The 22,832-nt window shown below is 39.4% G+C and overlaps 1 protein-coding gene across 1 annotated transcript in view; it reads left to right on the top strand.

Annotated features, from left to right (window-relative positions):
• The window catches only part of tgfbr1b (transforming growth factor, beta receptor 1 b), a 60,777-nt gene that overhangs the window by 20,565 nt on the left and 17,380 nt on the right, over positions 1-22,832 (top strand). Inside the window, exons 2-6 of the mRNA XM_086160110.1 lie at positions 11,513-11,764; positions 19,226-19,498; positions 19,670-19,900; positions 21,847-22,014; positions 22,576-22,732. Of these exons, the coding sequence (XP_086016236.1) occupies positions 11,513-11,764; positions 19,226-19,498; positions 19,670-19,900; positions 21,847-22,014; positions 22,576-22,732 (1,081 nt within the window). The remainder of the gene's footprint in view (positions 1-11,512; positions 11,765-19,225; positions 19,499-19,669; positions 19,901-21,846; positions 22,015-22,575; positions 22,733-22,832) is intronic.

Consider the following 22,832-nt stretch of genomic DNA (forward strand, 5'->3'; position numbering starts at 1 on the left):
CTATTCTATGCGCCTTATAATGTAGTGTGCCTTATATACGATTTTTTTTTTATTTTTTAAAATAGGCCATTCATTGAAGGTGCGCCTTATAAATCTGTTGTACCTTATGGTGCGGAAAATACAGTACTTGAATTCCTCCACTTGGGGTAGGATCTCTTCCATGACCTAGAGCAGCATAAACAAATATGCTAGATAACACTCGATGCGTCCTATAAAAGTGAACTTCTTTTGAAAGTACTGTTAAATTTATGTCAAATAGAATTTTGATTTGGAGAAGATGATGTATGCATATTCAATCTCAAAATATATGGTTTACCATCAGATTAAATCATGATGTTACAATCACATCTAAGACTGACCACAGCCATTATAACTGAAAAAATGAATATGATTGCAAAAAGCTGAGACGCAGGACTAAAAACTCAGGACTTTTTTTATTGTCATTATGTAAACATAACACAATTTTCATAGAAACTCACAGCTATAGGCATGGAAAGAGGAATCAACAATTTAACGAGGAAGACATGGTATATAGACCGTGGGACAAAATATATTTTTGTGGCATCAACAAAAGGATGTAGACATTATAAATGCACTATATATGTTCGTGGAATGATAGTAGATTAGCAGCATGGAGGTAGTGTGAATGTCTTTTGGGTGAAGGTCTGAGTGGTTGTCTGCGGGGGACCTTTTGTTTGTGTGTGACTGAGAGGGGGTGAAATATTTTGTGATAATTTTGCAAGAAGTTAATGTTTCTTGTGCCTCACATAGACATACACCCTCTTCATACGAATGAATAATGCTCCTTCTTAACTGACACTGTTACAACACACGGTTTGCCTCATCTGAATAAATGTGGAACAAAGATTTAAACCCTTCAGCTACATATTCATCCCTGTGTCAAAATAAATGTATTCATTCATAAGTGCAGATGCATGTGATGAAGACAAAGACATTCTTTCTGGCAGGCAACTGAACAAGTCCACATGAAATGCCATACACACAAACACATTTAGGTGGATTTATGTTTTTTATTAATTTGTATGCTGAGTGGGCTCTTTTTGCTGCTCTGCCTGAAGACATGAAGACAAATACAATACATTTAAAACACAATCAGACTTTATCAGCCAAAAGGTTTTACAGGTAGATGATTCAAAACAATATTTGATTTCAATATATGATTTATTAGATCAGCTGGAATCTGATGAGAAATATAATTTTCAGTTGCTTATTGTGACCCTAGCCCAGGGATTGGTAACCATTGCCACTCAAAGAGCCATTTGGACCGGTTTGGACCCACCATAAAGAAAACACCGGGAGCCACACAGCCCTTTTGAATTTTAAATGAATCAACATGGCACATAATGTAATTTTTTTTTTCCTTTATGCTATGTATAAACAAAATGTGTTGCATTTTTTTTTTAATAAATGAACAGCTGCAGAGAAAAAGTGAGAGAAATTACATTTCTGCATGTAACAAAACATTTTTAATAATTTGTCCTTCATTAATCCCCCATGGGGAAATTTGTTCTCTGCAATCACTCATCATGGATGAAGCATGAGCAGAAGGCTGCCGTCCACCAGGGGAGCAGTTATGGTAGGGTAGGGCAAACTACGGCCCATGGGCCACATCAGGCCCGTTGGTCTTTTTCATCCAGCCCGCCAAAAATTGCTACAGAATTTATACTTGATGTGAATGATTGGATCAATGAATGTGGGAGCTCAAACAGGAGATTATTTCATTTATGGAGCTACTTTAGAACACTTAAGAATTTTCCTGAGCTGAATGAGGTTGGCTTTGTGATTTAGCCTTTACTCTAGACATACTGACACACATGAATGACCTGGATGTGAAGCTACAATGGAAAAAACGGTTTGTGCGTGAAATGCAAGCAAATGTCAGAGCCTTCAAACCAAGCTGGTTTTATTTTTTAAGCAAATGTCAGACGACTGTTAACAAAAGCGTTTTTTTTTTTTTTAATATGTATCATATCTTGTGCTGACCCGGCCCATCTGCCAACTTTTAAAAGTCAATGCGGCCCTTGAGCCAAAAAGCTTGCCCACCCCTGAGTTCGGGGTTCAGTGTCTTGCTTAACAACACTTCGACACACTAGGAGGAGCCGAGAAGCAAACCAGGAATGTTTGGTTCCAAAGGCAATCACTCTACCCCCTGCGCCACTTCTTTGACTACCAACAAAAGGGGTTAGGTTGCAGGTTACTCAAGAAAATTACTCAATGTCTATTTTGAGTCTTTCTCGTATTTATGGGGGGGGGGGACAACTTAAATTATCCACCGGCAGCACGCCCAAAATTGCCGTCCTCTCTGTGTGATGTCATCCTTTTACTGGCGCGTGCAGTTGCTTATTAAGAGCAACAAAAATATTTTACAGGTTTTATTTAGATGTTACAAGATTGCCATAACCCTCAAATGTAAAATCACATTTTAAAAATGCACAAACTAGAATAATATAGATTTTAATTAAATACTCGATTATTTTCAAAAGCCAAAGGGAGCCGCGGGTTGTCAACTCTTGCCCGAGCCTTTCGTAATGTTGAGATTGAAGAAAGAAAGACCTTTATTGTCACATTCAGTTATGGACACAGCACAACATCAGCAAAATTCGACCACTGCATTTAATCCATCATGGATTAACCATGAGCTGAAGCCAGCTACTGAGGAGTGCTAGGGGAGCAGTAGGGGGCTCAGTATCCTGCTCAACAACAGGTTTGGAGGAAAAGGGGAAATCAAAACCAGAAATGTTTGATGTCACATGCAACTACTTTAACCCCCTAAGCTACACCGCCCCATAAATTATTTGTGGTGTGTACAAATATGAAAAGAAACAGTTTGATTTTCCTTTCTTTTTTTTCAACAGATAATTCTAAAAGAATGCCTGTTAAGGTAGAAACTCACACAGATAAATATACTTTATTGGAAGTGCAACAGCTGGTCTTTGTCTCTTCTTCCTGAGAGAGCTGAAGGTTTGGGGATTTATGCTTTTCTCACTTTCACAGTTATACAAAAAAATGCTTGCCCACTTGCTCAGCTCTAGCCTCGGTAGAGACTTGACTTAATAAGTTCCTGATCCTCTACAGATTGAGAAATTTGGACCCCGCATGGGATGGTCTCTGTCCGCTCTTAACACAGGGCTTGAAATTGCAAGGGAATGATGGAATGTCTGACAAAGACGGGTATGAGCAAATAACCCACAGACACTCAAGACACCAAAATGTTTCCTGAAAACCTTAAACCCTTCTTTATCCTCATCAGCAATATACAATTTGAAAGGAATAATTTCAATTTGATGCAGCCTTAGGGGCGGCAATGCAGCCTCAGGGCAGCACAGGCCGGTGTCTCCTTGAGCCAGCCTCGGGGGGGGGGGGACGGGTCAGTGTCTCCGTGAGCTGGTCCCAAGCCGTATAAATGCAGATGGTTGTGTCAGGAAGGGCATTGGCGTAAAACTTGCTAAAACCAAACATGCGAATCAAAAATAATAACCAGATCAAACCAGATTGGTCCAGGCCTGGGTTAACAACGACTGCCATTGATACCGATGACCTCCAGGGAACCAATGGAAACTGGGCTACTGTAGGTCAAAGAAGGAGAGGAGGGAACCGTGTTCGGAAGCAGCTAGAGAAGAGGAAAGGCAAGAGTCTGGGACTGAGAGTAGGGATTTTGAATATTGGGACTAGGACAGGAAAAGGTATAGAGTTGGTCAACATGATGCAGAGAAGGAAGGTGGATATACTGTGTGTCCGGGAGACCAGATGGAAAGGCAGTAAAGCTAGAAGCTTAGGAGCAGACTTTAAGTTGTACTATCATGGTACTGACAGGAAGAGAAATAGAGTAGGAGTTGTCTTAAAGGAGGAGTTTGTCAGGAATATACTGGAGGGGAAAAGAATGTCAGATAGACTTATGAGTCTGAAATTGGAAATTGAAGGTGTGATGCTCAATGTTGTTAGTGGCTATGCCCCACAGGTGGGATGTGAATCTGAAGAAAAGGAGAAGTTCTGGAATGAGTTGGATGAGGTGATGCAGAATATCCCCAGAAATGAGAGAGTGGCAATTGGTGCAGACTTCAATGGACATGTTGGTGAAGGCAATAGAGGGGATGAGGAAGTGATGGGCCGATTTGGTATCCAGGATAGGAATGCAGAGGGACAGATGGTGGTAGATTTTGCATAAAGGACGGGAATGGCTGTAGTGAACACCTTTTTCCAGAAAAAAAAAAAACAAAAAAAAAACATAGGGTACATAGGGTAACTTATAAGAGCGGAGGTAGGAGCACGCAGGTAGACTACATCTTGCATAGATGAGGCAACCTGAAAGAGATCAGTAACCGCAAAGTAGTTGTAGGTGAGAGTGTTGCCAGACACCATAGAATGGTGGTTTGTAGGATGACTCTGGTGACAAGGAAGATGAAGAGGACAAAGGCAGAGCACAGGACAAAGTGGTGGAAGCTGAAAAGGGAGGAGTTGAGAAAGGGTCTGGGTGGTCAGGGTGAGCTTCCAGATGATTGGACAACTACAGCTAGTGTTATCAGGGAGACAGGTAGAAGAGTACTTGGTGTGTCATTTGGAAGGAAAGTAGATAAGGAGACTTGGTGGTGGAATGAGGAAATGCAGGAGTATATACAGAGAAAGGGGTTAGCGAAGAAGAAGTGGTATACTGAGAGGACTGAAGAGAAGAACAGACAGGAGTTCAGGGAGATGCGGCAAAAGGTAAAGATAGAGGTAGCAAAGGCAAAACAAAGGGCGTACGATGACTTGTATGCTCGGTTGGATAGTAAGAAGGGTGAGAATGATCTATACAGGTTGGCGAAACAGAGATAAAGATAGAAAGGATGTACAACAGGTCCGGGTGATTAAGGACAAAGAGAGAAATGTATTGACAGATGCTAGAGTGGTAAAGTTTCTGACTAGTGTATTCCACAGAATCTTAGAGAGTGAGAAGTTACCTAAAAAATGGAGACGAAGTGTGATTGTGCCCATTTTTAAGAATAAAAGGGGATGTGCAGAAATGCAGCAAGTACAGAGGGATAAAGTTGATGAGCCATACAATGAAGTTATGGGAAAGAGTAGTGGAAACTCGACTGAGAGTAGAAGTCAGTATTTGTGAACAGCTGTATGGCTTCATGCCTAGAAAGAGTACTACAGATGCAGTATTTGCTTTGAGAATGCGAAGAGAAGTGGTAAAAGTGGTAGGAAAAGCACATGACAGGGTGCCAAGGGAGGAGCTCTAGTATTGTATGAGGAAGTCTGGAGTGGCAGAGGTTAGCCGCAGCAAGACAGAGTATGTGTGTGTGAATGAGAGGAACTCTGGTGGAATGGTGAGGTTACAGGGAGTGGAGATCAAGAAGTTTGAGGACGTCAGGTACTTGGGGTCAACAGTCCAGAGCAACAGAGAGTGTGGAAAAGAGGTGAAGAGACAGGTCAAAGCAGGTTGGAATGGGTGGAGAAAAGTGTCAGGGGAACTATCCGATAGCAGACTTTCAGCCAGAAGAAAAGGAAAGGTGTAGAAGACAGTGGTGACACCAGCGATGCTGTATGGCCTCAAAACAGTTCTAAGGACAAAAAGACAGGAGGCAGAGGTAGAGGTTGCAGATGCTGAGGAGTGACCAGGATGGATAGGATCAGGAATGAGTCTATCAGAGCGATGGCTCATGTTAGATGTTTTGGAGAGAAGGTCAGAGAAGCCAGACTCAGATGGTTCGGTCATGTACAGAAGAGGGATAGTGAATATATTGCTAGACGGATGCTGGAATTGGAGCTGCCAGGCAGTAAGTCTTGAGGAAGACCAAGGAGAAGATTTATGGATGTAGTGAGAGAGGAAATGAAGGTAGTTGGTTTGAGAGAAGAGGATACAGAAAATAGAGTTAGATGGAAAAGGTTGATTCACTGTGTGCGACCCCTGAAGGGAAAAGCCGAAAAGGGAAGAGGAAGAATTTCAATTTGACCCATTTTTAACTGATGCACATATGGATTTACTCTTTATGTAACAATTTTAATTCTGTATTTTTTTTTCACAAGCTTGTTGTGTATTTATTGTGTGGAGAGCGGGGTCTGCTAATAAATTAACATGAAAATACTGAGAAATGTATTACAAACTTTTGGGAAATAATAATTAATTGAAAAAATTCACAATCACTTTAGAATTGACAACTTTTAATCATATCACCATATTATTGATATGATTCGTTCTTCTACAAAATCTTTGTACAGGATATTCCCATAATATTTTCAACATATGTCCCACAAGATAATTGCAATAATCTGACAACTTGAATAGAAAAGTTTTATAACTGTGCAGTCAAAGTTTTTTTTTCTAATTAATTTTATATTCCACCCCAAAATATGAGAAAAGTTTATAAAATATGATAAAAATAATTACATGGTACACGATATTAAGGATCAAAAATATTTTAAGACATTTGATAAAAGTTTAATTTCATCTTTATAATTGAACTATGCGCATAAGGTCTGAAAAATGTTGATTTCAAATGTGGCCTTATTAGTTTTATTAAACTAGTCATTATATTATGAACTTAGGGTGGCTTGCATGCAGTTCTGAGCAAGGGTGTCCAGGGTGCGCTGTATAGAAGTCACTTTTTGATATTTTTGATATTTTTGATGATATTGTGTGCAAATTGTTTGATGCTACTCAAAGTTGTGGTCTGATGAACCTTTCACCAAAGGCTGAGTTCAAAGGCTTATGGCGTGCAGGTTTCCTAAAAATAAGGTCTACAAGTGCTGGCAATATGGCTTCAAATCAAAATCAGTCAATCATTTTGTTGTTCTTAGTGGACAAAAGGGAAACTTATATCCTTAATTAAATAAATCCAACTTGTAATGGATAGCCATTACATTATATGCCAGTTGAGCATAGCAGTGCCATGACACGTTGTTGATAGCCATTTTATTTGAGATTTGGTAATGGTATACCTTCTGGCCTAAGACTCTTTGCTTGGCTGACTTTTCTTATTGAAATAGACTACAGCAGAGGCATTGGGCGCAGTTAAGCAGCTCATTGGTCCAGGCTGTACATGTTTAGTGAGGCTGTCTGCCTGATGTAATTTTAAGCATCTTTTTACATCAGACAACCACAGTCTGTCTGACCACATAGTAAGAGTCTGGCCTTGTCTGTCTGCCGTTTCACATTTCCTCTATCATATCACTGTGTGTGTGTGTGTGTGTGTGTGTGTGTGTGTGTGTGTGTGTGTGCGTGTGCGTGTGCGTGTGCGTGTGTGTGTTCCAAACATGTAATTAAAGCTATTTCATACTGACTGAAATTTTATAAATTTTATTCCAACTGACTCATTAACTGAAACTCCATTAACCAATGTTATAGGTAATGTGTGCTGAAGAGATTAAGGTCGTGGCCTTACTGCGTGTTAAAAGGTCAGAGACCCACTTATGGTCATGCCGAGATTCATAGAGGTAGCACTCCATATAAAAGTCTTTTCAAGTCAGGAATATGACGACTTGTCTGCTGAATAATTAGGTACACACAGGGAGTGGGAGGATAGAGTTTGGACAGTTACAAGCAGCACCAGATTAACATCTACAAGGTGGGCGAATAGAGTTTCAAAAGAGGAGCAAATTTCAAAAAATGTTTTATATTTGGGAGATGTTGTATAAAACATTTGAGAATCAAAACACTTAAGTGGTATTAAATTCTAGGGTTCACTTTTGTTGCCGGTCCAATTTGTTAACATTTATTGGTCAAGCTGACAAATTTGACATGAAAATCACTGGCAGTCTGCAAGCAAACATCCAATTTGCTACAAATCAATTCATTTTATTAAGAAAATAGCTGGTGTCCTGTCTTCATGGCATAATCATGATTTTGATTATGATCATGATTTCAATTCTTTCTAAATCTCAGTATACTTATTCTGTATACCAGTGCTTATCAATTTACAACTATGATATGATACATAACTAAATATTAGTGCAGTTACTGAAAGGAAAACACAGCGGCTCCCCCAAATTTCAAGATGTAAAAACAGATCACACCTGGCCTGGAGATTATTACATTTCATGAATCAATTAATTATTTTGAACTTGCTAATTATAAACAAAATATGTCGGCTTGATGAAGGAAGATGGTAACAGTCAAACATCAGCATAAAACTGACATTTTACACTTGAATAGATGGATGATAGTTTTATCAAAATAAGTCTATCAAATCGTTTTACTTGTGAGTACTGTATTGTGAGGAGGGTAAGGGCTGATTTCCTTGGAATCAACTTGACACTGAAAGGTTATTGTGTATATCTGAAAAATAAGGTAGCTTGGATATGAATAACAGTTACAGGCCACATATCTTTCAGCAGGAAGAGCCAAACCTGTCCATATATTATTATCCCTCTGTGTGGGAGCACCCTGCGGCAGGTCTATATTGCTATTGTACAGATGACAACTTGGGGCCAGCTCAGAGAGACACTGGCCTGTGCCAAGTCCAGATAAATGCAGACGGTTGGGTCAGGAAGGGCATCTGGTGTAAAACTTTTGCCAAAACCAAACATGCGAATTAAACCTAATAACCAGATCATACCGGATCGGTCGAGGGCCAGTTTAACAATGGCTGCCATTGGTACCTATGACCTAAAAGGTACTAATGGAAACTGGTCTACTGTAAGTCAAAGGAGAGGAGGACGGCGTGTTTGGAAGCAAAGAGAAAAGAGGAAAGGCTAGAGTCTGGGACTGAGAGTAGGGACTTCGAATATATTTTGGAGAGAAGGTCAGAGAATCCAGACTGAGATGGTTCAGTCATGTACAGAGGAGAGATAATGAATACATTTGAATGGATGCTGGAATTAGAGTTGCCAGGCAGGAGGTCCTGAGGAAAACAAGATATATGGATGTAGTGAGAGAGGATATGAAGGTAGTTGGTGTGAGAGAGGAGGAAACAGAGAATAGGGTTGGATGGAGAAGGTTGGTTCGCTGTGGCGACTCCTGACGGGAAAAGCCGAAAGGAGAAGAAGAATAGCTGTTAACTCTTATTAAATGTGTACTAATAAGGCACATTAGACCACTTGTTTCACTTGTACTCCCAACTGAAATTTTTTGAAACACTGGTTAGAAAGATGTACAACTTGGCAGCTTTACATTTTTCTATCAGGAGAGTTTAATCACTATGTTTTATTTTTGGTAAAGATAAAGTTACAATACAGTATACCGTTATCAAAGCGTGTCCCACCATAACCATAACCAAATCAACACATGAATGCAAAATTACCATGCATTATTGAGTTAAGGCTGGATGAGAAGTCAATTTGAGTGATTGAGACTTCAAAAATGAAAATTGTTTTTCACTCTGGAATCACAGTAAGTGCTCTTGATCTCAGCTATCTGTCTTAGTCAGGTTATCTTTACTCACCTGAAAAAAACACTATTTTGCTGTTGAGAGTTTGTCTAGACATTTCTTCCTGTTTGCAAGTTGGATCTGACTGAGACACATATGACTTATGAGGTTGAGTCAGAGCTGCCCAGTTTCAGCTGGCTTTTATTTAGACGGATCCTGTCTGCTGAAGACTTGAATTCCCCTTCAAACATTCCAAATAGCAAGAAATAGCATTCTCACACATGTAGTGTCTTTCTTTCTGACAATGGCTTGACAGAGTGGCTTTTATGTTCGTTGAATCCCAATTTAAAGATATTAGAGCACGGTTATTACCATCAGTTCACATTTGGTCCCTTGAAGACAATCTGCCTGTGTCTCCTTGTCAGACACTCTCAGGTCATGAACACGAGATGCTGAGGGGCTACTCAGTTAAATTTATTCAAAGCTTGTCTTAAAGGACATGTTAGTTGCTTTTGTCTGGTCAACCATACATGATGCGGTGAGCTGCGCTCAACCTTGTTTGCCCCATACTGAATGATGCACAGATGAAGCCCAGGCGCCATATGTACTGGATCTTTGTACTTATTATGTAGTACATTCCGACAGTATCTGTAGATGTTTGGATCACATGTGGGCACACATAGTCACACTTGATATGGTGAAGAGAAAAAGAAAATAAGACTTGAAAATAATAATGACCCTAATTGATGTTGACATAAATAACAAATGACTTAATATCGACATAATCAGGGCTGTTAATTTATTGCATGCTCTTTAGTGCCCCCATTACATTTTAATCATGATTTTTTTTTTTAAATTAGAAACCTGTAAGCCTCTAAATTTGCCAATTTGATTAGGTTGTTCAACATTCTCTTCTTCTGGAAAAGTTGATATATTTTTGAACTAAGACCACCCAAAACCTGTAATACATATTATAGTATTTAGTAAAAGATGGCCATGCAGACACTAGTTTTTTTTGCAAATATGGCATTCAAAAATATGATTTTGTTCAAATGCCTTGTTAATTTGGAATTACAAATTGGAACTTCCATACACATTATGGCTGAAAATGGCTCATAATATGCTATTATATGAATGAATAAAGCGAGAGTTTTGAATTTTAAACTTAAAAATGTTTTCAATATAAACTATGTATCAATTTGAGGACTTTCATGTTATTCCTATCTTTTTTGTCTTTTTCTTCTTCACTTTGGCGTCACTTCTGGCTTCATAATTTTAGTGGGTACTATGCTATTTAAACCTGGCGTGTCTATCCTTTGATGAAACACAAACATTCGCCAGTGGTGTACTTAAACTGCAGCACTTCTACTTTTGATTCTGCTAATTCTGCTTATGGTGTTGTAGGGAATGCAAAACAATTTGGTTGTATAAAGTGTGCCTTAACATCTTGATATGTTTCATCTCCAGTTTTCTAATTCATACACATGATCTTAGTCCTTCGTGATCCTTCCTTTTTAAGTCGCAGAATAGTTGATTGCCTGTCTCTTATTCGCATTACTACTGGCACTAGTTTTCAAGACATCCTTAAGGTCCACCAATTGTAACTGAGTTACATTTGATTGACATTATCTTTATAACAGTAGGAAAAAATTGCAATCAACACAGAAACCAAAGTTTAATTTCAAATGCAGTAAATCCAATTTGCTGTACACAACCACAACCCAGTCTGAAGATAAGATGCAAAATCCGCTTTAACCACCTGTGGAGTCATTGGATCCTTTTTGACATAAGCTGTGCACTCTACACTTTGTAAAAAAATGTATTAATGACAGCCACACATGGTATCACCAGGTGACAGTGACTTTTCTGATTAGTGCCACGTGACCAAATGGTGCCAAGTCATCTTGGAAGAATAATACTCCCATCAATCATGCTACATGAAAACTGCCACATAATGTCAAGAAAATAAGCTTATGATGCCTCCAAAAAGGGATTGATGAGGAGTATGCTCAGTCGCTTTATGTTTTTGTTCTATGGAACATTTTTCAGTTTTTCATGTTTTTTTTACACATGAAGTGTTGTCACTTAAACCTTTGCGTGGGCTGGGTTGGTTTTGTCAACTTTTTCACTTATATGATATACATCTCTTCCTTTGATTCGAGATTAATTTGTGACCCTGTTTTTCCCAATTCATGTTTCTCCAGCTCTACAGTGTTTCTGTGAACGCTGCAGTGCCAACTCCAGCTGCGTTACAGATGGTGTGTGTTTTGTTGCAATCCGCAAGTCAGGCGGTCAGCTCACTCAAGAGAGGCCTCAGTGTGTCAATGAAGACGAACTCATCCCACGAGACCGGCCCTTCATCTGCGCACCATCGTTCAAAGATGACACAGGCATCTATCCGATGTGCTGCACCACGGATTACTGCAACAAAGAGCCGAACTTGACAATAATCCCTGGTAAAACCATAAACACTCTTTGAGATACATATATCAGAATCTTTTTTAATTCTTGTAGTGACATGAATCATTCTTGTCATAATCTTCTTCTTGTGGCAACTGGACTTGATTTTCTTCCCTTGAGGACAATTCACCTCTCATCCAGGAGGTTTCTTCAGTTTTGACTGAAGAAGCCTCTCAGATGAAAGGTGAAACATCCTCAAGGGAAGAAATGGAAGTCCAGTTGCCACATGAAGATGATTTTGACATGAATAAACCACAAACTGGATGGCTGAGAACCTCCAGACATGTACTAATACAATGTTAAACAATGACTGGACAAGAACATAATAAACGATACAAACACAATGTGCAGTGCTGAGTGTATGTTGCAATGTATGTTTATGTAATAAGGTTATCCACATTAGGTCATTGGGGTAGTGCGCAGATGACGCAATTTGATAGATAGATAGAATTTTTTAGGCCTTTTTGACCACACCATCTGTGTTGGATGACCGCTTAAGGCTCTAGGAGATGATGGATGCAAGAAGCCTGCAGTTTCTGCAGTACCACAGTGCTGTTTAGTATGAAAATGGAGAGCAGTGTTGAGGGGCTCCCCCAGAACTTGATGAAGCATAGGGTGGGTGATCTGCTAAAGTCCATATTAATTCTGTTCATGAGCATCATTTCATTCATCTTTTATGGAAGGGAGGAAACATTTTCCAGGTGTATTGATGGACGTGCAGTGCAGAATCCCAGCTGTTGCAGTTCAACAAGAGCGGCAGCTCGTATTTTCAGTCAGGCTTTCATTGTTATTGATTTATATTTATTAGGTATTATGTAAAGAGAGAGAGACAGAACACAAAAAGACAGAGAGAAAGAGAGGGAGTCATCTGAAAAGCTAAGTGTATATTTAAAACAGAATTGTATTCAAAATTTGCAGATTCCAGGGAGATAAGAATATGAGTAAAGGTTGATTTTTATGACAGCAGAGCAGGTGTGTAGACTTTGAGTAAAAGGACGTATATTCCATGGTGTATATGTTCTACATATATTTAGGCACACCAAATTCAGAACTGTTGAAATTGTGTTCTTGCTATTAGAAAGGTATAACAATATCTATCTCTTAATATGAGGATATGTTATGATGAATATTATTGTTGTTTATCTTGATGGAAAAAAATAACATCAAAGAAATATCCATTTTACAAAAACATTATAACATCCAATTACATATTTTCCATTGTCCCAGAGAATCATTGTCACAGTGAATCAGTACCTGCAAATGGACTGCTGTTAGAGTAGGACAATGCCTATCCTTGGATTATAATCTTGATGATAAATTAATTAAATGTACTTGATATCCTCACAAGTTGTACCAGCTGTTTTGAATGAGTTATGATCCACATGGCATAAGATTACCTATATTTATATTTGTGAGGATGAGTGTGGATGACATAAATACTCGCCCAAACAAATACTAAGGGCAGAGCAAAACAAAGAAATAGGTGAAACCCAATGTGTAGTGTTCAGTTTGTATCATAACTGTCACTCTTGTCCCTATAAAGCAGCCATCTTCTAAAGCTGACTAAACTCTCGTGTCTTTATCTGGATTTAGTTATACATATATTGAGTGATGTAGGTCAGCTCCACAAATGATAAAAAATTGGCTTCTTTTTGTCAAAGAACAGATTCAAGGAGTTGTTGCCTGTAGCCCTGAATATGATCCAAAAGGTCTATTTACACAATGTGTCTACAGAGGTTCTCAGCCATCCAGTTCATGGTTATTTCTTGTTTCAATATTTTCATGTTAACTAGACATGAATGTATTTAACTTTAATATATTTCACCTCTCATCTGAGCAGCTTCTACAGTTAAAAAGGACTGTTTGCGGGGAGTTTTTGCTATTTAACTGCAAAGGTTGGGTGCTGGTGTAAGTTGCAATGGCGTGTTATGTTAAGTTGTAGCTGGTTTTTTTTTTAAGGTTTTGTGAGTAAATCGGAGACAGACAATCATAAGGTTATACCAATCAAGATTCCTAGTTCAAAGACGAAAATGAAATAGGAAAAGAAGATTAAACACCTTAATTTAAGGCACTCAATTCAATGATAAAAGTGTAAGTCTTGGCAACATTTTATTTTGAATGTTATTGGGTTGAATTACAGTTGACTATAAATTGACAGTATTTATTTCAAATGACAGTGCATGTTCATACAATAGCATATGTTTCATGACCCCACCAAACTGTCCAAACATTCTTTTTTGTTAATGTTCATCATCCATATGCCACAAAATCCAGTATACGTTCATTGTCAGAGGGGTTGATCAATGACCTGTTGCAGTAAAGTGACTCCCCTCAGTAGGGTCAGATAACCAAAATCATCTGAGAGGAATAGTCTTTTCGAAGTGATTTTGAGTCACATTTGGATATTGTCCTGACAATCTCTTTATTTTACTTTTGACAAGTCATTTAATTATCTTCGCCTGAGTTTGGTGTGTTAAAGAAAAAGAAAGCGTTTGCCTGAATTTGATCATAATATGTTTGGTTTCTGATAGAATGAGGGAGTGACATTATTCATAGCTGATGTTATAATTTAGCAAGTGGAAAATGTCAAGGGGATAGTAGACGGAGACGTGGGTTGGAACCCATATCTTGAACAGCCTGGGACAAAATTTTGTACTCCACATAAATAAATTCTTGGGATTTTGGCTGTTTTCTGCTACTAGCTTTGCTGATGAGAGACGCTATGAACAGGGCTGTGATGTATAAGCAATATGTGTTTTGTTTCATTGTATGCCGAGAGCTCCTGTTTGTCTTGTCCAATATCAGTTGTTTATGTATTGCCTAGTTAAATTTAATTAGCCTCTTTTGGTTATTCCTCGATGCTATAGCTAACAATCCTCTGCTGGTCTGGTTTCTGGCTGGATCTTTGCTATCATCTTTATTGTCCTAAAAAACGAGATTGCGGATACAAGTGAACAAAATGAGTTTCCTTCGCAGGGTGGCCAGACTCTCCCTTAGAGATGGGGTGAGAAGTTTGGTCATCTGGTAGGAGCTCGGAGTAGAGCCGCTGCTCCTCTGCATAGAGAGGAGTCAGTTGAGGTGGCTCAGGTATCTGGTCAGGATGCCTCTTGGACGCCTCCTGGGGAATGTATTCCGGGCATGTCCATCTGGGAGGCGACCATGGGGGCAACCAAAGGGGAGACACAGGACACGCTGGAGAGACTTTGTCTCCAGGCTGGCCTGAGAATGCCATCCAGAGGAGCTGTTCCATGTGGTGGGGGAGAGGGAGGTCTGGACCTCACTGCTCCGGTTGTTGCCCCCATGACCTGAGTCTGGATAAGCGAGGGAATATGGATGGATGGTGGATGGAGGGTGCAAAGGTCTTTCCTGCTGCTCTGCAGGTGATTAGGAAGATAGACTTAGAGTCCTGTCTGATAGTGGAGGAGCGGTCTTCCCAAAGTCAATTTTGTCAGGTTTCAGCACACACTTTGTATAGTTTGTTTTTTGGGACACAATTTTGTCTTAACTGGCCCTGCAGACTGTGGCTTGTATGGACAACACAGTCTGTTGGATTTCTTGTCATTTACAGACTTTAGAAAATATTTTTCCAGTAAAGTACAGTACCTCTGTCTGGCCTAATGCTTTGTAGAATGCCAAATCTGGGGGTATCTGACCCTTAATTTTTATTTCTCTAATAATTCTTACCCTGCTCAGGACTGCTCAGATCTGATGCCACACTGTGCCTTCACAATCCCCTGCAGCGTCTTCGGCACGACCGATAGTCAGACAATGCCATGCTCTTTTTCACAGCATCATTTGATACTTAGGGACTACAACTATACACCCTGTGATGGATGGGTTCTTTGTACCGACAGTTTCCAGCTTTAAAATGCACCAAGGATGTCTTCAGTCCTATTAGTATGTATAATATCCTAAAACCCCAGTGTTGTACCAGCACTTCTTTACACCCCATAAATCTTTAAGTTAAGCTGTGTATGAGCTTTTTCATGCACCCTTTAATTGTCATTATTACTTTAGTATAATTTTAGCTAAATTACTTTCTGCATGTCACAGACTGACAGTGATCCTTGGAATATTTGTTAATGCCTAATTCATTTGAATTAAGTTGTACCTGCTACAGTCCCCTGAAAGCTCAGTTTTTCAAATTGCATGCTGCTCTGAAAATTCTGAGCCCGGTTTTCTGAATTAATTATTCCTTTCTTTGAAATTCTTTACCCAGTTAAACATAACATTGAACGGTGTTAGATTTTTAGCTGCTCTTTCCATGCACAGAGAACACTGCAACCACTGACTTTTTGTTTACTTGAGCTTGTCTAGACATCACTGGGTCAATACTGCTCTCTTCCTTCTGAATACCATACCATACCATAACGCACTAATGGTATGCAGCCACGATACTTGAACACATAATTCTGTCATTTATGGCTTGTTCAATTAATCTACAAAGACAAATATGTGATGATGAGGTAGTTCATCTTTAGTTTCAAGCCTGCTGAGATTTTTTTTCTTCCCAGGCCTCCTTAACAGAATTGGTATCATCTCCTTCCAGCTGCCTTGCATTCCCCTTTCCTCCAGCAGTTTGCCTTGTACCATTCTTCTAATATCTTTGATGTAGACCCTTGGTGTTTGTGTCCAGTCTTGGTATCTTAGTGCTGTATCATGCATCATCTTTTCCAGGTGCAGTTCTTCATTTTCAGTGGTGCCCTTCCTGCTAACGCCCCCATATTAAATAACTATCAACCTTAAAACTGAACTTACTTGTTCTCCTCGGTGCTTTGATGTTTTCTCACTTTATTCTTTAATTTTCTCTCATACTTTTTAAGCTACAAATTAGAGAAATTAACGTTTTTTATATAAATGTGCATGTTATCAACTCAGCCTTTTCCTTATGGTGTCCTCTTTATCAATCCGTGTCTCTCCACACCTCACCCTCTCACTGAACGCTGAACTTTTTCTGTGGATCATTGTATCCTTCCTCATTTTCCTCTCCATTACTGGCTGGATGTGTTCATGTTGAAAATCATATTTTTAGTGACTTACAGTAAATGGCGTAGTTGTTTTTTCCAATTTTTTTATTTCTTAGATACAGTACACCATTTTGAATGGCAGTGTTTATCTTTCCTTGTCTAGCCCGGCTGGAGCCATATGTGGCTCTTTCACCATCTGCTGTGGCTCCCTATGGCATTGGGAAATAAATGACTTTAGTTTTATTACTTTTATTTTTTTAAATTGTAGTTCTAAATTTGAAGATTATGCCTATCTTTTATCCATAGGATAATAGATGTTTAATTTCTTGTTGCTCAAACTGATGTGCAACACCTGTTGGCAATGTGACTTATTGAGCTTTTATTGCCTTGACATGCAGAATCTGTGGGCTGAAGTTCAGAAGCAAAAATCTCATTAACTAAGTAATAACAATATTTTGATTGAGTATTTAATTTGCAAGTATTTACACAATATGGGCAAAAGTATTCGCTCACCTGCCTTGACTTGAACTTAAATGACATCCCATTCCTAATCCATAGGGTTCAATATGACATTGGTCCGCCCGTTGCAGTTTTATCAGCTTCAACTCTTCTGGGAAGGCTGTCCACAAGATTCAGGAGTGTGTTGCTGGGAATTTTTGACCATTCTTCCAGAAGTGCATTTGTGAGGCCATACACTGATATTGGACGAGAGGGTCTAATTCATCCCAAAGATGTTCTGTTGGGTTGAGGGTAGGACTCTGTGCAGGTCAGTGAAGTTCATCCACACTGAACTCTGTCATCAATGTCTTTATGGATCTTGCTTTGTGCACTGGTGCAGTCATGTTGGAAAAGGAAGCGGTCTGCTCCAAGCTGTCGCCACAAAGTTGGGAGCATGGAATAGTTCAAAATGTATTCGTATTATGAAGCTTTCAGAGTAACCTTTCACTGGAACTAAGGGCCCAAGCCCAGCTCCTGAAAAACAGCCCCACGCCATAATCCTCCCTCCCCCAAACTTTACATTTGGCACAATGCACTCAGAAAAGTACCGTTCTCCTGGCAACCGCCAAACCCAGACTCGTCCATCATATTGCCAGATGGAGAGGGTGATTGGTCACTCCAGAGAATGTGTCTCCACTGCTCCGATGCTTTGCATTGCACTTGGTGATGTGTGGCTCGGATACAGTTGCTCGGCCATGGAAACCCATTCTGTGAAGCTCTCTGTGCACTGTTCTTGAACTAATCTGAAGGTCACATGAAGTTTGGAGGTCTGTAGCGATTGACTCTGCAGACCTCTTCACACTATGAGCCTCAGCATCTGCCTTCCCCTCTCCGTCAGTTTATGCAGCCTACCCCTTTATGGCTGAGTTGCTGTCATTCCCAAACACTTCCATGTTCTTATAATACAGCTGACATTTGACTGGAATATTTAGGAGCGAGGAAATTTCACGACTGGATTTGTTGCACAGGCGGCATCCAATCATAGTTTCACACTGTAACTCACCAAGCTCCTGAGAGACACCCATTCTTTCATAAATGTTTGTAAAAACAGTCTGCATGCCTAGGTGCTAGATTCTATATACCTGTGGTCATGGAAGTGATTGAACAACACCTGATTCAGATTATTTGGATTACTTTTGGCCATATAGTGTATTTTGCAGTGTTCAATTAAATAGTGTTTTTTTTTGTTTTATTTGTGCTGAAAGTTGACTGCATGTCCCAGTGCTTGAAACACTTGATTCTGATTATTTGGTTTACTTTTGGCCATATAGTGTATTTTGCAGTGTACAGTGAAATAGTGTTTATTTTTGCTGACAGCTGACTGCACGTCCCAGTATAGTGTGATAAAACAATCGTAATAATAATATTAATTAATAATAATAATTAATGATAATGATTTTTGGGTTCAATTCAGACAAGGGAACCTTTCTGTGTGGAGTTTACATGTTCTCCCAGTGTCTGCATGGGTTTCCTCCAGGTTCTCCGGTTTCTTCCCACAGTCCAAAAACGTGCAGCAGGTTTAGGTTGTAGGGAAAAGCCAAAAGGAAAGGAAGAAGAAGATCCTTCCCTTTCAAATTAGGCCTTGGAGAAATAGATCAGAAACATTGTAGATGTGAATTGTAGGTTGAGGGTTGCTGATATAATTCCCCATGTTCATATTTTTGTTCGTATCATGTTCGTATTTTTGCAAATACGTGACACATTTATTACTTTATGATAATCAATTCTTGTATCCTTTTTGCAAATTAAGTTCTAAGAATAATGCTTTTTTATGGTAATATCATTTTTTATTATCAGTTGTTCTTAAAGCAGCTGTTATTTGTCAAAATAACAACACCACACCCAAAAATGTAGATGTATAGATAACATCCCAGATAAGGAAAGCTGTATTCTCATCCATCGTAATAGATAATAATATATTATTATATTACTATATAATATAATAGATACCTTTATCTACTCTATCTTTTTTCCTTTTTCTGTCTCCTGCAGGCCCCACTCGGACGCCTCCACCATTGGGTCCTGTGGCTCTTGCTGCAGTGATTGCTGGGCCGGTATGTGTGCTTTGCCTGCTGCTCGTTTTGGCTTTTTATGTTTGCCACAGCCACAGGGGCCTAGGTTTGGGTGCAGGGGGTGCTGGGACCCACCATCATCACCATCGTGTGCCAAATGAAGAGGACCCATCGATGGATCATCCCTTCATCACTGTTGGAACAACACTGAAAGATCTCATTTATGACATGACCACCTCAGGCTCTGGATCAGGTAAAAACTAACACTCCGATGACACCTAATCAAGTGTTTTTTTTTTTTTTTTTTAATAATTTGTTTTTCTTTTAATATGTGGTTCCAAGGTTGGTGCCTCAACCCAGACACATCCGAGCCACATTCAGCTTAGCTTAGCACAATTAAACCATCTCTCTGCTTCCCCTGAAGGACTGCCCCTCTTAGTCCAGAGGACCATTGCCAGGACCATCATCCTCCAGGAGAGCATTGGGAAGGGGCGTTTTGGGGAGGTTTGGCGAGGTAAATGGCGTGGGGAGGAGGTGGCCGTAAAAATCTTTTCATCCCGGGAGGAGCGTTCCTGGTTCCGTGAAGCTGAAATCTACCAGACTGTGATGCTGAGACATGAGAATATTCTGGGTTTTATCGCTGCTGATAACAAAGGTAAGAGACCTCTTGAAGAACTTTCAGGTGACATACATCCGATTGAACTCAGAAGATCAAAATTAAATTCAGAGACAGAAGTGGAAGGAAGGGTAAAAAGTTTTTTTTTTTTTCCAAACTTTACTGTTTATGAGACTGCCATCAAAGACTTATGATTTAATCCAGCCTTTTTCAAATGATATTGTATGAATTATATCATTATCATTTTAAGTTAATATCTATAGATGAAAGCATTGGTAGATTCAATGTAAGGAAACCTTGAGTTGCTAGAGAACAAAAACCTGTTGAAGAAAAGACAGTGCAGGCAGGCTTTCAAAAGGAACGGACAGACTGCTAGACAGTGTGGGGGAGTAAAAATTCACATAGAACTATGAACACACAGAAAACACTCAGTTAAACTCCAGGAGCAGTGCACACACAGGTAGCCTACAGAATCCATTTGTTGTTGTCTTAATCTTTAAACCGATGAGTGGCAGTGCATGTTTGACGATGGGGTTAAGATCCGCTGTTCATAAAAAGAAGAAATCAATGCACCTAAAAGCCTTTAATTTTCTCAAAAACTGAAATTGCGCCTCATATTTTGATCAATACTGGTAAATTATGGCTACTGTAGTCAGGGGGTGTCGCCGAAGTAGCAGTGGTAAAAGGGGAATTCCAGTCCCTCACCACTTCTGTGTGTATAAAGACCCCGAAATGGCACCTTTCAAGAGACACGCTTATGACTCAGAGTTCAAACTCCAGGCGATCAGTCACACAGTAGAACATGGGAATAGAGCAGCAGCGAAAGAATTCAACATTAATGAATCAATGGTACGGAAGTGGAGGAGGCAACAAGATGACCTGCGCGAAACAAAGAAGACTAAACAGAGTTTTGGAGAAAACAAAGCGAGATGCCCACAGTTGTAGGACAAAATCGAACAGTGGGCTGTTGAACTTAGAGCAGCAAGAAGTGTCTCTACAGTATCTATTCGAATGAAGGATGAACATCAGTGAATTCAGAGGCAGTCCTTCTTGGTGCTTTCGTTTTATGAAAAGCTTTGAATTGTGACAAATGGAGTTGGGAAAACATTTTTTTCAGCGAAGGTGGTGCAAATACCAGTAAGCTACCTGTACGTACGGTACCGTATTGTGAATGCACTAACTTGGTTTGGGAGTGAACTGAGTTGTTAGAATGTTGGTTTGTATTCTATTAATGAAATTTGACTGACTAGCTTATCTGACTGTTTTGTTGACATTCCCTGTTGCGGAGCTTCATCTAGTGGATGCATAAGGCAACCCCAGCCACTACAGTAGTTTCTGTTCAATGCGCCTTATAATGCGTTGCGCCCTAACTATGAAAACAGTTTTAAAACGGGCCATTCATTGAGGTGTGCCGATGCGCCTTATAGTGCAGAAAATATGGTAATTATAAAAAGTGGTTTTACTAAGAAAACAAAAACAGATTTTTTTTTAAGATCAGTTTAAGTTACTTCTAAGATTTATTTTTATTCATATCCTATCCATTGGCAGGTGTCTGAGCCTGCTGACAAATGTTACAGAGAGGAATCATATATTGTCTACTGAGCTACTGAGAACTTGTTACTGTATTCTATATGTTTCTAGTGTTGCAATAGATAATTAATTAAATAATTATAGAAGATGCCATTTTCATTGTGTGCTTGATCTTCTGGCATACGTTGTTTTAGTTATATATATCTGGACGTTAGCTTATACAAAGATTCACGACAGTGTGGAGTACATTTCTAAATGTTAATTCAAAAAAATGTATTGTCCTAGCTGAAAATGAAACTTGTCATGCAGTGAGTGCAGTCAAAGTAATCTATTCACTTGACTTGCTTTTAAAGTTAATATTTGTATCTGAAACACAAGTCCAGTTTACTTTTGAAAATCTTAATGTAGACCAAACAGCCTCTGTTTGTTCTCTTCCCTCTGCTGCTTACCTCTAGATAACGGGACTTGGACTCAGCTGTGGTTGGTCTCAGACTACCATGAACATGGTTCTCTATTTGACTACCTGAACCGCTACACTGTCACAGTGGAAGGCATGATCAAACTGTCGTTGTCCACAGCAAGTGGCCTAGCCCACCTCCACATGGAGATAGTGGGCACACAGGGTGAGGTGTACATTGACCATCCCTTTCACATTTGTGTTTTTCTTTTTTATATAACACCTAACTTTTTATATAACACCTATGCTGTTATTGGTAAACTATATTTTTGACTGTAGACATTAATAAATGTCAGCAAAAAACATTTTTTTCTTCAAATGTACATTAAAGTAATTCTAAATTGACCAGGGTCGTACCTCAACTTTCTTTGCTTTCATGCAGATGGAATGGTTTGAACCGGTAATGGTGACTGAAGGCTTTTTAAAATGACAGTTAACCATCAAACCGAACACACTGTTGTTGGTCTTACTTAATAAGATGCATTAAGCTTGCTTTGTGCATTATCGCCTGCTCCAAATGTCAGTTAAGCTGATCCTGATTTGCATATTTATTGTCAGAACAGATTCAATTTGATTTAGAGCTAGTGACTGAAAATTGTTTTTTTTAAGTGACTGAAATACTTCCTTTCCCATTTGCCTCATCAAGGCAATCAATCTGTAAAGAATATTTTTCTTAAATTGAGTTCCATAAGCCTACCTTCTAATGGGATGTATTACATCTTTCCAGGTAAGCCAGCTATTGCCCATAGAGACCTGAAGTCAAAGAACATTCTGGTGAAGAAGAATGGGACATGCTGTATCGCTGACCTGGGTCTAGCTGTTCGCCACGACTCTGCCACAGATACCATCGACATTGCTCCAAACCACAGAGTGGGAACCAAAAGGTAAATTTTTTTGTGTAGCATGTTTCCCATGACGTATATCTTTTGACTTGGCATCCTTTACCTTCACCCTTTTTCTGTATCTGGAAGTTCTGTTGTTTTA

The sequence above is a fragment of the Fistularia commersonii genome, chromosome 15 (genome assembly GCF_037954325.1).
Source record: "Fistularia commersonii isolate RoL2024-O1a breed Wild chromosome 15, RoL_Fcom_v1.0, whole genome shotgun sequence".
Lineage (NCBI taxonomy): Eukaryota > Metazoa > Chordata > Actinopteri > Syngnathiformes > Fistulariidae > Fistularia > Fistularia commersonii.